The sequence below is a fragment of the Penicillium atrosanguineum genome (genome assembly GCF_028827265.1).
Source record: "Penicillium atrosanguineum strain IBT 20685 chromosome Unknown utg000001l_segment0_segment0, whole genome shotgun sequence".
Taxonomy (NCBI): Eukaryota; Fungi; Ascomycota; class Eurotiomycetes; order Eurotiales; family Aspergillaceae; genus Penicillium; species Penicillium atrosanguineum.
In genome coordinates, this window is record NW_026623133.1 from 3,106,265 (window position 1) to 3,120,019 (window position 13,755).

At 50.5% G+C, this 13,755-nt stretch overlaps 7 protein-coding genes across 7 annotated transcripts; 1 reads left to right on the plus strand and 6 right to left on the minus strand.

Annotated features, from left to right (window-relative positions):
• Positions 1–61: 61 nt before the first annotated feature.
• Positions 62–2,896, minus strand: N7443_001205 (putative SNF2 family helicase/ATPase PasG; the record flags this gene model as incomplete). Its single annotated transcript, XM_056881261.1, has 4 exons — positions 62–912; positions 970–1,720; positions 1,774–2,580; positions 2,645–2,896. 4 exons carry the CDS (start codon positions 2,894–2,896, stop codon positions 62–64), a joined length of 2,661 nt encoding a protein of 886 aa, XP_056746499.1.
• Positions 2,897–3,510: 614 nt separating this feature from the next.
• N7443_001206 (uncharacterized protein) lies at positions 3,511–4,614 on the minus strand (the record flags this gene model as incomplete). The annotated part of the gene is made up of 2 exons (XM_056881262.1): positions 3,511–4,410; positions 4,486–4,614. The coding sequence occupies 2 exons, from the start codon at positions 4,612–4,614 to the stop codon at positions 3,511–3,513; spliced, it is 1,029 nt and encodes a 342-aa protein (XP_056746500.1).
• A 493-nt stretch (positions 4,615–5,107) lies between these two features.
• On the minus strand, positions 5,108–6,166 carry N7443_001207 (dual specificity protein phosphatase family protein; the record flags this gene model as incomplete). The annotated part of the gene is made up of 1 exon (XM_056881263.1): positions 5,108–6,166. The coding sequence occupies one exon, from the start codon at positions 6,164–6,166 to the stop codon at positions 5,108–5,110; it is 1,059 nt and encodes a 352-aa protein (XP_056746501.1).
• Positions 6,167–6,942: 776 nt separating this feature from the next.
• N7443_001208 (copper fist DNA-binding domain-containing protein) lies at positions 6,943–8,654 on the minus strand (the record flags this gene model as incomplete). The annotated part of the gene is made up of 3 exons (XM_056881264.1): positions 6,943–8,354; positions 8,404–8,564; positions 8,620–8,654. The coding sequence occupies 3 exons, from the start codon at positions 8,652–8,654 to the stop codon at positions 6,943–6,945; spliced, it is 1,608 nt and encodes a 535-aa protein (XP_056746502.1).
• A 615-nt stretch (positions 8,655–9,269) lies between these two features.
• N7443_001209 (putative mitochondrial outer membrane protein (Sam35)) lies at positions 9,270–10,277 on the plus strand (the record flags this gene model as incomplete). Its single annotated transcript, XM_056881265.1, has 3 exons — positions 9,270–9,527; positions 9,580–9,819; positions 9,882–10,277. The coding sequence occupies 3 exons, from the start codon at positions 9,270–9,272 to the stop codon at positions 10,275–10,277; spliced, it is 894 nt and encodes a 297-aa protein (XP_056746503.1).
• A 67-nt stretch (positions 10,278–10,344) lies between these two features.
• Positions 10,345–11,303, minus strand: N7443_001210 (class I SAM-dependent DNA methyltransferase; the record flags this gene model as incomplete). Its single annotated transcript, XM_056881266.1, has 2 exons — positions 10,345–11,124; positions 11,199–11,303. 2 exons carry the CDS (start codon positions 11,301–11,303, stop codon positions 10,345–10,347), a joined length of 885 nt encoding a protein of 294 aa, XP_056746504.1.
• Positions 11,304–12,034: 731 nt separating this feature from the next.
• On the minus strand, positions 12,035–12,958 carry N7443_001211 (cell division control protein 14; the record flags this gene model as incomplete). Its single annotated transcript, XM_056881267.1, has 2 exons — positions 12,035–12,639; positions 12,709–12,958. The coding sequence occupies 2 exons, from the start codon at positions 12,956–12,958 to the stop codon at positions 12,035–12,037; spliced, it is 855 nt and encodes a 284-aa protein (XP_056746505.1).
• Positions 12,959–13,755: the final 797 nt, after the last annotated feature.

The window sequence follows — 13,755 nt, forward strand, 5'->3', positions numbered from 1 at the left end:
TAATACAGCAGCAACGCCGGACATTCCCATAAAATATGCTTGCAAACAGAAAGATTAGAGCTCAGGCCATCAGGGATTCACCACCATCACGCTTGGACTCGACGGCAACGAAAGCAGGACCGCTCTGCTCGAGACCCTTCTCGGCACGGACATAAGCCTCTTCGCTGCGATCTGTCAAGATATCAAGATCATGATCAGACAAAATAGACTCGGGGTCGGCACCGGTTTCAAAGCGCTCGAACTCGTCTTCGCCAAGAGCCCTCCGCAGCTCCTCCATGTCTTGAGCGGTGGCACTGGAGTCCAGTAGGGAACGGAACTTTCCTTTCTGGATAACCAGACGCTCGAGACGGCGCTTGGAATCTGCTTTTTCCAAGAGAGTCTGCTCAACAGTACCCTTGGTAGCCAATCGGTAGACGATAACCGGCTTGGTTTGACCAATACGATGAGCACGGTCTTGGGCCTGCAGATCCTGCTGCGGGTTCCAATCGGAATCAAACAGAATAACGGTATCTGCCGCGGTGAGGTTGATTCCCTGGCCACCGGCACGAGTACTGAGGAGGAAAATCTTGTGCTGCTTGTCCTTGTTGAAGGCTTCGATCTGCTCCTGGCGATCAGCTTGGGCGATGGCTCCGTCAATGCGACAGCAGTTCCAACCACGCAAACCGGTGGCCCATTCTTCGAGGATGTCGAGCTGGGTTTTAAACTGGGAGAAGATGAGGATCTTGTGTCCCTTTTTGAGGAGGCAGGGTATCAGTCGGTCGAGAAGAAGCATTTTGCCAGATGCTGATACAAGAGACTCATCCACGGCAGATGATACGTCTGTCCATGGCCAGTAGAAGTTGTGGGGAGAGTTGCACGCTAGACGGGCTTGCATGACCGGGTTTTGCATCTTCTTCTGGCTGATTTCCTTCTCTGTTTAAATGTGTTAGCGACATGGCGTTCGTAGTGATAGGTTAAGCCGTAACGTACTGGCAAGCTTTAGGTTCTTGGCACGCTCAATTTCCTCGAGCTCATTTTCGCTAGGCTCGGTTGTCTCCTCCTGATCTTCAATTCCGCGCTCAAGTCTCCGCAGCTTGGCGTCAAACTCGTGATCGGAGGCCTCCTTGTAAGTTTTCACACCTCGGCGCCGGCGGGCCGGGCTACTACGAGCACTGGTCTCTCTGGTCGGAGTAGAAGTCTCACTCGACTTGTGACTCTTATTGGAAGAATCCGGCTCGTCACTTTCGCGGCGACGTTTCCGACTCGAGGAGCGTGAGGCACTTTGACTCTTGGCCGTCAGACGCTCCAACGCCTTTCCTTCGAGATACTGACGGCCGGTTCCACTGATGATCTCTCGATAAAGCTCCTTCTGCTCCGGGGTCATCGGAGCATACAGAATGTATTCTCGCTTCTTTGGCAGAGAGTCCTCCACATCTGTCTTCACGCGGCGAAGAAGGAAGGGCTTGAGAATTGAGTGCATTGTAGAGACCAAGTTTCGCTTCCGTCGTTCAATGAGCTCGGCCTGTCCATTGTCGTCGAGAACAGAGGAAAAATCGAACCAATTCTCAAAACTGTTTAAATCGTTGAAGACATCCGGAAGGAGGAAATGCAGCAATGACCACAACTCAGAAATATTGTTCTGGAGCGGAGTGCCGGTGATCAAGAGTCGGTTGGCCGAGTTGTAGGACATCAATTCTTTAATCAGACGGCAATTCATATTCTTGAGGCGGTGTCCTTCGTCCTACAGACTTGGTTAGCATAAGACGAGCTGAAAGTAACGATAAGAGCACATACCACAATGATGTATCGCCACTGATACTGAGCCAAAAACTTTCGGTCATTGATACAGATGTCATAAGATGTACAAACGATGGGGAAATCCATCTTCATCTGGTCACGTAGTTTCAAATGTTTGTTGCGGATCGCTGCGCGCTCGTCTTTGGATCCGTGATACAGAACCGCATTAATATCTGGAGTCCATCTCTTGAACTCGTTGACCCAGTTGCTCAGAGTGCTGAGGGGTGCCGCAATCAGGAATGGCCCCGAGACGTTATTTTCTTTCAAGAAAGCAATCATCGAAATGGACTGGATCGTTTTGCCAAGACCCATCTCATCGGCAAGAATACCACACAGGCCATTCATCCAAAGTGTTTTGAGCCACTCAAGACCCTCCAGCTGGTACTTTCGCATACGACCGCCTGTCACCAATGTCGGCTGCTGAGTTGCCACAAGCTCTTGTTCGCCGAGGACGGTCGGGTTTGCCTCGAACTCGTCCGCGGCCTGTTCCAAAGCCTCTTGCACAGTGGGTTTGTCTTCGGTCACGTCGACGTCGGCCCTCTGAAAGTAGCTCGAGATGGTGTTGCCCTTCCCAGCACTCTTCCTCGGTCGGCCTCTCCTCCTGCTGGTTGTAGACTCATTGCCAGTAGACTTATCCTCGGCAGTGGAGTCTTGTGCGGCCTGAGTTCGAGTCTGGCGACGAGTAGCGGCTGCGGCATTAGGCTTGGCCTTTGATTCTGCGGGAAGCTGATTCTTTTTGGCTGCTTGCTGACGAGCCTCTTCCTGCTGCTTCTGCATTTTCTCGGACATAATAGCGACAAACACCTGCAGGAAGACTAGAATTAGAGAATTCTTGCAAGCAAACATTCAGACACTGGCTGCAACTTACCGAGCTGGTCTTCAACAAATGCATCAGGGCCTTTGACTTTGTATCCATTCCTTCGATATCATCAACAGACTCTGACGGCTCATTCCCGCCGTTGTTTTTATTCTCTTCATCTTCGCCGTTCGTCTCTTCCAAAGGAAGTCTGGTGTCTTGAAGAGTGAGATCGGTCATAGGCGAAGACGGCACGGTTGACTCCGGCTGCAGGGTGTCAGCCCGTGAGTCAGTCGAGGTGATCGGTGAGTTTATGGCAGACATCGTGCCTGGTGGGGTTTGCGAAATGAATGACAGAAGAAGGTGCGATCGATCAGGGTCCGAATAGCGCAGACGTCATTCCCAGGGATGAGGCTTGGAACCAAATCAAGGTTTAGCTATGCAAAAAAACCGACCAATTCTGCACAGTTATTCTGTGGTCAATATTCCCGAGCCTCATAAGGCGAACGAGTTGACTCTGCTGTAGACTGTCCACAGGATGGAACGCATAGGATGCACGGCACGTGTTTAAGACGCGGATTTTCGCGTCGGTGCACGGGCCACTTTTATATTAGACGCCTTTCTACTTGCAACTTGCTCTTCTACTTCACATGCACACTTATACATTGAAATGGTATTCCATGCTATCTGTGAGAGTCACTAAAATTCCAAATATTTCAAACCAGAATCGCTTTATCCAGGCCTCTTTCGAATCAAAATTGATTAGAATACATTCTTGTTTGGGGCATTCATTTTGCAGGGAAGAGGTGCCCAGATGGAGTTGCGAGTTGCTATATCTCAAGACAATCATCAAAATCGTGTATGGTGTGGCATGTGCATAAAACAAGGCATAGATGGTTGAAGAATAGATCATCGATCATGCAGGAACATCGTCGTCCTCATCTACAGCGGAAGTGCCAAGGGTCTTCGGGGTTATCACAGTCACCATAATGAGGGTCTTCGGCTTGGTTCTTGGTCCCCTTCACCTCAGCTTCAAACAATGCCTTCTCCTTTTGAAGCAGTTCGATTTCAAATTGAGTCAGTTTCCACAGGTAACGAGCCTCGGAGTCCGTCACATTCGTAGGGGGGCCATGGATATGCCAGAAGGGGATCTCCGCATTGGAGGTGCTCCCAATCCCTTTGCCTTTGTCGGTAAACGTGGCTACCTGTTTGACTGGGCTCTTGGTACCAGACCCCTTCACCACAAACGGATATCTTGGCTCTTCCTGTGAGGATGCAGGCAGCGTTACGCCAAATCTTCCCAGGTCGCTTTGGCGCTTGGACAAGTTTTCAGCCCAGTCCCAAGATTCAGACTCAGGGGTGGGATATCCGTAGTGACCATCGAGGCGGGTTTCAATGCCATTGTACCAGGTTCCAGCGAGACTTCGGGGAAGATCGAGGCGATCTAAAAACATGTATGACAGCAGGACATCTGATGCTTTGGCATGCATGATATCTTCTGCGCCGAGGTTGAGCCTTTTGTAGGACAGCTGCCGACAAGTGGTCTTGAAGATATTGGACAAGTCTTCCTGAACAAGATGTTTGGCTGCACCTTGATCAAGCTTCTTCAAGGCTGCTCTCTGCCTCTTCCTGTACTGCAGAACCGTGATATTTTCTGCCTCAAGGCTGTGGTTGTACAGTTCGTTGTACAGTATTAGATTGATATTCTCTTCCTGAGTAATTTTCAGCTTCATATATGCAGCATCGATGGCACCGTCCAACTGCTCTCGTAAGTTGTGAACGATTTCAATCTGGATAGAAGGTTTCAGGTCACCGAAAACAAGGGAGCCAGGACGAGCCTAAATGTCCATGACCTTGTTGTCAGCAAGATTCTCTTCAATAGCGCTTGTTGATGAGGAGTGTATTGAGCTTACAATTTGATCGGTACTCTCCCAGGATTTGAGCTTGGCTTGTCCAGCATCAAGTTCATCCTCACTTGTCATGAACGCCGGGTCCATGTTCGCGTCGTACCCATCCGTGTCATCCATGGCAACTAGTCCCATGGATGAGGAATCAGAAAACCATATGGAAAAGTGTGAGGTTGGGATGAAGAAGCTTGGAAGAGAGTGTCGATAGGGGAGACGGTGGGGGACTGGCTGAAGTGAGAGTTGATGAGGAAGATATTGCAAAAGCTAAACAAAATGTCCTCTCGGACCTTCTCGGCCGCTGCCTAGTCATTTTTACTTAATCTTCTCATTTGACATCATCTGACTCCCTCAAGGTATCTTGTTCAGAGACCCTAGAGAAACACTTATAGTGTATTCTTGTTCCAGCTTTACGTAGATGTCATGATACTCCTCAAACGTACGGGAAATTTCTTGAAGTGTGTAGAAGGCTAAATATCAAAGAGCAATATCTATATAGCAACTAGCAGCATTGACAGGATATTTCCGGGAAACGGATGTTGGAAGCAAAGATCGAAGGGTCAATGGGTAATTTAGACTCAGATGAAGTCAGGAAGCCAAGCCATAATGCGTCCCTAATTTCTTTTCGTTTCTAAACCACGCGGTCCTGGAAGGGAGCAATGGGTTTACGCTCAGAGAAGAAGTCCCCATCTCTATCGACTTCCATATCACCATCGGCCATATCGATATCATCATCGTAACGGTCCGCAAAACTCCGTTTTTTGGAGAGCAGAACAGGGGGCACTGGTGGAGGAGCAAGTGTTGCCGCTCCAGTCTGGGTATTTAAGCGCCTAGCGCGCTCAACGTCACGCTTCGCCGAGAGAATAGACTCAAACGCAAAGAGAATGCGCTTCAGTGGATCCTCGATCGAGACACAAAACCGGTGCTGCTGAGTCAAGTGAAGGGCTTGTCCTGAATCCATGTTGAGCATCGCCATAATATAGGCGATGACCACCGCGGCAGATCGCTCGTTGCCGGATTCGCAAAAGACGAAGACCTTTCTCTTGGTAGGTGGTTGGCCAGTCTGAGACTCTATCGTCTTTCCAGAGGCATCGGTATCCACACCCGCGAGATGATCATTGATGCGACGAATGGCGCGGGGGAAAGCGGATATCAGCTCTTGGTTGTCGAGGACATCAATAGTGTCAGCTTGCACGCCAAGTTCTGCAGCAGCCTTGTTTCCGGACACCAGACGAGCTTGAGCAGACTGGCTGTTGCGGATAGCAAGAAAAAGAGTGAATTCCTGAGAACAAAGAAACTCGCGGTCTCTGAGGCAAGATGAAGGGCCTAAGGATAGAAATGGAAAGATCGGCTGTGCTTGGCGGCGCATCTCGTAAGACCATTGGTTACATTTGAAGCGACGCGTAAAGCCGTCTAGATTTGCAAGATTGAAGAAGTTAGGGCAAATGAAGTCGCCCTCGCAAAACTGATGTGTGGCTGAGTTGAAGATCTTATTGTCAACGACGACAGTATCATTGTCCTCTTCATAGTTTTCGTGGCCAAAATACCCCATCGCAGAGCCGATCGCGGACCCGGGAGGATACTTTGGCGTCGACGTATATTCCTGCGTGCGGACATAATGGGCTCGAATGTCCTGAGACATTGGTGCCTCGCCCGTTGAAAAGAGTTCGGGCATGTCGTACATGCGCATCAATCGTGTAGCTTCAGATGAGATACTCGATTTCTCCAAAGAAAGAAAGAAACAGGCAGGTTTCTATGAAAAGAGGGTAATACCTTTCGCGCCAGCACTATTGCCGTGAGATGTGCGCCGCCTCATGTGTGGAAATAACCCGTCAAGGACGAGCGGCCATTCCCATCGAATTCGAGCTCGGAGCACTTTGCCAGAAATTTCAAAGCGCTTCCTTCCCAACTGGAGAGCTCGCGAAGCAGTTGAAGCGGTATTCAATTCCTGGCGATAACAAGTTTACCGCAGGCAAAAAAGGAGAGGTTGGAATAGAGTCGACAAGATTATGTAATGTAGCAGCGCTGCTTTCCGAAACCGCGGTAGAATCCACTCTAGACCCACAACCATACTTACCAAGTTCATGCGTTTGCTGCTTTGCTCTGATGAAAGGTATTCTTAGTAGGGACATTTCATTTACGGTACTTTACTATGTGACTATCTCGCAAGTATCATGTGATGGGGCACAGGGCTTGAAGAAGCGGAAGGAAATCAACCCTATGAGATGAAGCCTTTCAAAGGGATTGTATGTGTCTGAAAAAAGATAATCAGAGGGTGTAGTAATAAGGACATTAAACAAGCGATTTGAACGAATTCGTTCCACATAGCAAGCGTGCATTGCAGCCGGCTTTCTAGAGCAGAGATATCTAAGGGTATCATTGTACATCATAAATCGTGTAACTAAAAAGGTTGGGAAAAGGGGGGGGGGGGGGGGGGCAGAAGAGAAGTTGGTCATCGTGTTAGACTCATATCATCGATGTCTCAAGTGTGCGTGGGCTCAGACACGGCACAGAGACATTGTCCAGCACAGTGATATGCGAGTTATGGCTGACAGATGTCACCGGGGTATGGCGATGTGATGAAGAGTGCTGTTCTGTCGTGGTAGCAATAGAGGGTTCTGGAATAGGTGCATCGAGAGGCACGCCATTATGGCCGCTGTGTGTAAGGCAACCGACGCAACTGCAGTCGTTGCCACATTGACAGCTACCAGTCACATCCGAACAAGCTGAGGGAATTCCCACCGGGTACTCCAAAGTGTAGTATTCAGATGGATGCATCAACTGCTGGTTCAAGTTGTGGCTGGCGCGGAGAGGAGAGGAGTATCCAGAAGACATGGTGGAGTTGGGGTCTGAGTATGGGTCAAAGTTGTTCTGCTGACCAGTGTTTTCCATGGGGGGATTGTGCTGCATGAAGCCAAAGTTCATCGGAGTCGATGGAGTAGTGCTATGGAAGGGAGAGGGCTGGTAGGCGTTGGTGATGGTTTCAGGTGTATGCTCATCACCATCAAAGGTCATCATGACGCCCATCTCCTGGACATGCTGGCGAGTGGTGTTGTTGAATGGATGGGCCGCGCAGCCTAGGCATTGACAATCGTCTCCGCATTTGCAGTCATGACAAGATTCCGCATCATGATGGGTATGAGAATGGGTGTAGGCGGACTTCTGGGGGTGATTCGCAGCGAATTGAGCTACGGCCGTTTGTGTTGTCCCAAGCCCACTCATCGTGTTCGAGTACGATGGTGCTGAAGTAACATGAGGAGCATAACCGTTCATGTAGAGTGGCTGGGACTGAGCGCTATGCATCCCCAAAGATTGCATGAATTGGGTCTGGGTAGAGGGCATCGGATTTTGCCAAGCGGGTATCTGGGGCGTAGCGAAATTCATAAATGACATGTCGTTCCAGTCAGGAGGCGGGCTCGTCTTGTACCCGTTCCCAGTGAAGAGAGTATTGGACGCTGATGGCGCATTAGACTTTCCAGAACAGCAAGAACCTCCGCTGTTAGAAGCCACCGGTGGGACCTGGGGTTTCTTGGAGCAACAGCCAGATCCATTCGGGGTATCTCCGTCAGATACGGGTGCAGGTGGGAAGCCGTTGGACGAGTTTATACCCGAGAGAGAGCCATTCTGTTCGGAGTGATGAGGAGCGGTTGCCGCATTATTGGCCACACCATCCTCAAGTTTGAGATTGTCGGGCACAGATTCCAGCGCCTTCGCAAGGTTTCCTGGTGCGGCTTGAAGATGGCTCTGTCGTCTTCCCGATTTCTGAACTTTGGCCGAGGCAGATGATGAGGCCGAGGGTACAGGCGCTGGAGTAGACTGGGATGAATCATCTGTACTGGCAGGGACTTTGTATAGCGGTCGGCATAAACATGTCGAGCCTGGGCATACATTAGTGGAGTCCGGCAGGAAACGTTATGGGCTGCTCACCTTTTGGGATTCGGACCATGAAGGCGAATGTCTTCTGGCAACTGCAAGTCCCCTTTGGATGGGGACATTTGGCTAGGGGGCGTCCAGCCTTGGGTACTTTCATCATCAGTCTATCGAAGTGTTGACATTTTGAAGATCGGTGGCCGCGAATGCATGGTTCGCTATAGAAAGAATGTTAGCGCATGCGCAACTGACTGTTTATATAGATAATCATACCAAGACCACTTCGCACCTTCTTCGTCGAGAGGCATTACCGCAGCCGGAAGATGTGGGTGATGTGATCGAGAGCCGCAATGGTCGTCGAATGAGAATGATGACGACCGAGAACTCAGTGTCGCAAACGCCGTCCGCCAGCGCAGGTGGCGCGGGGCCGTAATTCGAATGAAAAGCCGATTACTTGCAATATTCCTGGGGATAATTCTCTGTAGAGATGTCGTCCTTTTCGTGACCCGAAAGGTCGAGATTGGAAGCGGGGTCGACCGGAACTAAGAGTTGGGGTTTGAGAAGGTTCACCGAAACCGACCGGACCTAGTGGGATAAGCCGTGAGCATCGGCGAGGTGACGACAGGAGGGCGAAGTAAGGGGACGAATTCCGAGAGTTCCAGGTACAACATAGAAAAGATGAGAGGAAAAAACGATGCGGGGAGGGTTTACCTAATCGCGGTTACGCAACCATTGACCCATTGGAAGTGAGTGGTTCAAGTATAAGCGGGCGATCGGAGCCTGAGTACCTCCGGATGCACGTGATCATGTGTCATTTAGTGGGGGCGATGGGTCTCGGCCTTGTAGGTTTATCCGTCCCTATTAATCGTCACGGTTTAGTGGCCGAGGCCCTTGTTGCTCCGAGCCTTCTGCATAAAGTCGCGATGCCGCCCAAAGGCAGTGAGGGTCCTCAGCCGGAAAGCACCAGCTCCGCTGGTCCCAATGCTGTACACGATTTCTTTACAGTTCCAGCTCCCATCAAACGTCTCTTTGACCGCTTTCCGTTGACCACGTATCCCCCCAACGACCTCCCGCAGCGGTCTCCCTCCCGGCGACAAGACAACCAGTTATATGTCTTTAGTGACGCGAAGAGCGCGCGCCACGGCCGCCCTTCATTCAACCCACAATGTCTCAAGTGGCAGGTAGGAGACCTGTCCAGCATGTCCACGGAGCAGTTATACTGATCTCGCGCAGGCCTACCTGAAATTCGTCGGAATCGACTTTGAGGTTACCCCCTCCAACAACCATGCATCGCCCACCGGCGCCTTGCCTTTTCTCCTTCCCGCTCTCCCCGCAGGCGCACCCGGTCCCATCCCCTCGCATAAGCTCCAGAAGTGGGCCATTGAACAAGTCCACTGCGAAGAGGAGCAACAATTAAACCTCCGCTTCGAAGTCTACGCTTCGCTGCTGGATCACCGGTTACGCAATGCTTGGGTATGTTCTCCCTGTATAGACCTTGAGCGATCACCGGAACACCCTTGCTAACATGCTTTCAGTTGTACATGTTGTATCTCGACAGCGAAAACTTTGAGGCCGTCGCACGCCGACTCTACGTGATTCCAGCCACAACAAATACTATCGTTCGCTTAGCCCTGGGCATCCAACTTCAACAAGCAGCTCGCGACGAGCTTCTTAAGACATCAAAATACATCGATGCCGCTGATCTGGAAGGAGACGCGAAGAGCGCCTTCGAGGCTCTGTCCGCCTTGCTCGGAGAGGACGAGCACTTCTTCGGCAGATCCAAGCCCGGTCTCTTCGACGCCAGCGTCTTCGCCTACACACATCTTATTTTGGACGAGAGCATGGGGTGGAAGCAGAACAGACTGACACAACTACTCCGAGAAAACCCCAATCTTGTACAACACCGGGACAGACTCCTGCAGTTTTTCTAAATGTATAATTACCCGCCCTAGGGATAGAAATCATATTCTCCACTGATTGTCAGGCAGAGATTTCCTACTACTTTTTGCTGAAACAAATCCCAAACCAGACCCTGATTCCAACCCACTTCTTCGCCCGTGCACCTAACGCCTCGCCTAACTGCTGATCAACTTCTCTTTCCAAAACCCCATTTTCTCCTTCCTCGCTAAGAAGATTCTCCACCTGGAACCCGGCCTTCTCGGCCGCCGCTAGCACTTCGGGAACGGAGTGACAATAGCTGGTGGGTCGGATCTTGACCCCAGTCTGCGGATCCGTGAACCCCGCCTGGCTGATCGCACCCATATCAGCGTGCATGTTGGTTACCAGTAGATAGGCGCCAGGTAGCATCATTGCTGACGCTGCTTCGAAAAACCCCTTTGCGGGAATGTGTTCTAGCACGAGAGTAGAAATGAGACCCGCAGCACCCGACGCCTGCAGTGACGGAGGTAGCTGCGCCTTTGATGATGCACCTTGCAGAAGATCAATGACTCCCAACAACACCTCAGTATCTGCGAGATTCTTCTCCCTCACAGCAGCCTGAATTGCGCTTCCCGCTACCTCGAGCATCCCCGGTGAGGCATCAAGACCCACGACCTCCTGGAACGAAGTAGCCTCGCTGCTCTGTCGACGCGCGGACAGCGCTTCAAGTAGCTGTATGGTATTTCTACCAGTGCCACATCCCAAATCGACTAGCTTCAGTGGAGATGATTGCGGTTGAGTCGGGAAGCGCGCGGTCACTCTGTCCAGGAAATGAGGAAGCAGAGCCCGCATCTCAAAGGTGTCGAGGCGTTGAAGGAAATTTCCATCTGTGTCGTAGACCTATTCATAGTGTCAGTAAGCTGAGTATTTACACTGCTTGAAAAGTTGTTTCGAGGGTTCGCTCCTGAACATACCTCCGCCCATTTATCATACGCCTCCACCGTCCCGACATATTGAACGAGTTGAGGATCACCAGTATGAGGCTGCTCGGCTAGCTGTTCTTGAATAGTCTTTGTCATGTTGTTGAAAGGGTCGGGGATAGGACTGGAATGGTTTCGGAGTCCACGATTTGTCTCGAAATCTGAATCGGGAGAGGAAGTGTGGATACATGTAGGTCAATGGTCCGATCTTCTCCACCTTATCGGTCTAGCATCGAGATTAAAGTCCGCGTTGAGTCATCTTCGAGATGAGTCAACTCGAGTCATACAAATATAATGGCTTCGGCTTGACCTGTTTACAAAGTGGTCTAAAGTCTAAACTCTACGATAGGGTGCATGGATTGAGTATTCAATTTCGTGATATTTGAGTGAAATAGGAACAGAGAAGAATCATACACTATCATGTCGCCATCAAGGACACACAAGGAAAACGAGGCACGAAGCCTATGGGGAGGTCGACACAATTCCAGAATTGGAGAGGCAAGGAAACCGATGTGAAAAGAAAATCACCTGAAAAAAAAAAAAAAAAAAAAGAACTAAAATGGAAAAAAGGCAGGAAAAGAGGAGAGTCAAACATCGAAGCAAGAAACCAGGAGGGAAAAAGCATCAGGCTAGACCACATAATCACGCCGTACCGGACGGAAAACAAAGCTCGTGGGAATCGAAAAATAAGGCTGAAGAAACGAAGAGAAGAAAGAAAAAGAAAATTGGCTGGAAAAAAAAGAAAAGAATCAAAGTCAACCACATCAATGCGGTCGTCAAACACATTCTGTCGTGGGCGGAAGTCCAGTCATCGCCTCAGATAAATTCATTCAATACACCGTTGCTCCGAACGGCGCGGTTTCTTTGAGGTCCTCTACCAGGTCCTCGACGTTATTCAGGTAACGACCTAGTAATGCCTGCTTCTCGTCGGTAGTGCGCGTATCGCGGATCATCTTGGCCCCGCCAGCCGCGGATGCATGTGAACTTTGGGGGCGGTTGGAGAGCTTGCTGGGGCTGCGCTGCAGACCCGGTGGGCTGCCTCCCGCCAGGATGGGTGTTTCGGGCATGAGATAGAAATACAAGAACTCGACCAGCTTTAGCTTGACTTCGCGAGAAGTGGCACGCTGCTTGAACAGTGATGTGATGGTGAGCAAACCGTCGAGGTCTTCAAAGGTACGGGTGTTTGCGGGGCAGTCCAGTAACGCGGTGACAAGCGTCAACAAAGTAGCTGATTGGATGGCCGGGCAGTTGATCGGGTCGAGGAGGTCGAGGAGGAGGTTCATGTAAATTTCACGCGCGAAGAGAGAGCGCGATGGTGGGTGCAAGAGCAAGGCGCCTTGGATTAGGTCGAGGGTGCAGACGATGAGCATGTCGTTGGTGCCATTGCTACCGCGGCCGAGCAGGTGCTCAAGGCAGGATACTAAGCGCATCGCGACTGCACAGAAAGATCAGAATTGATTCTCAAGGTCGACATAAAGAAGTTGAACAGGTCGATGAAACTTACCATTCCATTGGAAGCTTTCTTGCAATTTGAAAAATTCCCTAAATGCTGGATCATCGCGCAATTCGGATAGCTCCTTCGGCACCGGCTGCGCTTCGACGGCCAGATAGGACTTCCGTCGGTCGGTGGGGGGTTTTGACCTGGAGAGACAGATTTGTGCGAGTAGGCCCTCGACCTGACGCAGGCCCTTGCGGACTTTGCTGGGTTCGTATGAGGAAAGATAGTCGAAGGAATGAGCCAACAGAGTCTCCATGAGGATGTATGGAAAAAAAAAGAGTTATAATGAGGAAATCAGAAAGAGAAGAAAGCAAGAATAAATGGAACTGTTGACCAGGGCAGAACAACAGCCAGCTGCTGAACATATCAAGGGATTCGCACACAAAATCGGGATCGAAAGTGGTCCGTGAGAGCCGATGAGGTCAGTCGGGCCGCTCCCAACGTAAATAAAGGCAAACGCCCACGGTTGCCCCGGACGACCCCGCTGTTTTTCATGCACTTTTGACCCTGGAGCCACCGCTAGTTCCGGTTTTCAGATCGGTTTTGTGTTCTAGGCGCAGATCAAACCATGGCGTCAATAGATGCTTATTTTTTGACACTTACTAAAAAGCCGGTTTACGCCCCGGGGAAGTCCTCCTGGCCGCTAGTCCTCTGGTCTTCACCAGGCGAGCTGAAATTCGGCGTCCCCGGCGTCTGTTGCCGTAGCAAACTCATCACCTTACAGGATGCCATCACTCTATTTCTCGTTAATAATATCTCCCTTGATGCTACATAGGGTTTCAAATGTGATATGTCATTTTATTGTCGTTGACCCCGCTTTACCTTGCATCGCCTCGTGATCGATTGATTTTGGCCTTTCGGCCTCATAACGCTCGATTAGTCATCGGAGGAGCCAAGCTCGAGCTGGTTCAGCTCCGAATGCTGAGAACGCGGGGCATGGGAAAATAAAAGGTTGACTCGACTCGTAATACGCGTGCCTGGTACGAGTTGGACCTCACCAAAAAATTGTCACTTGGCGTTGGCGCCTAGTCTTGATGTCATCTGCTCTCGGCA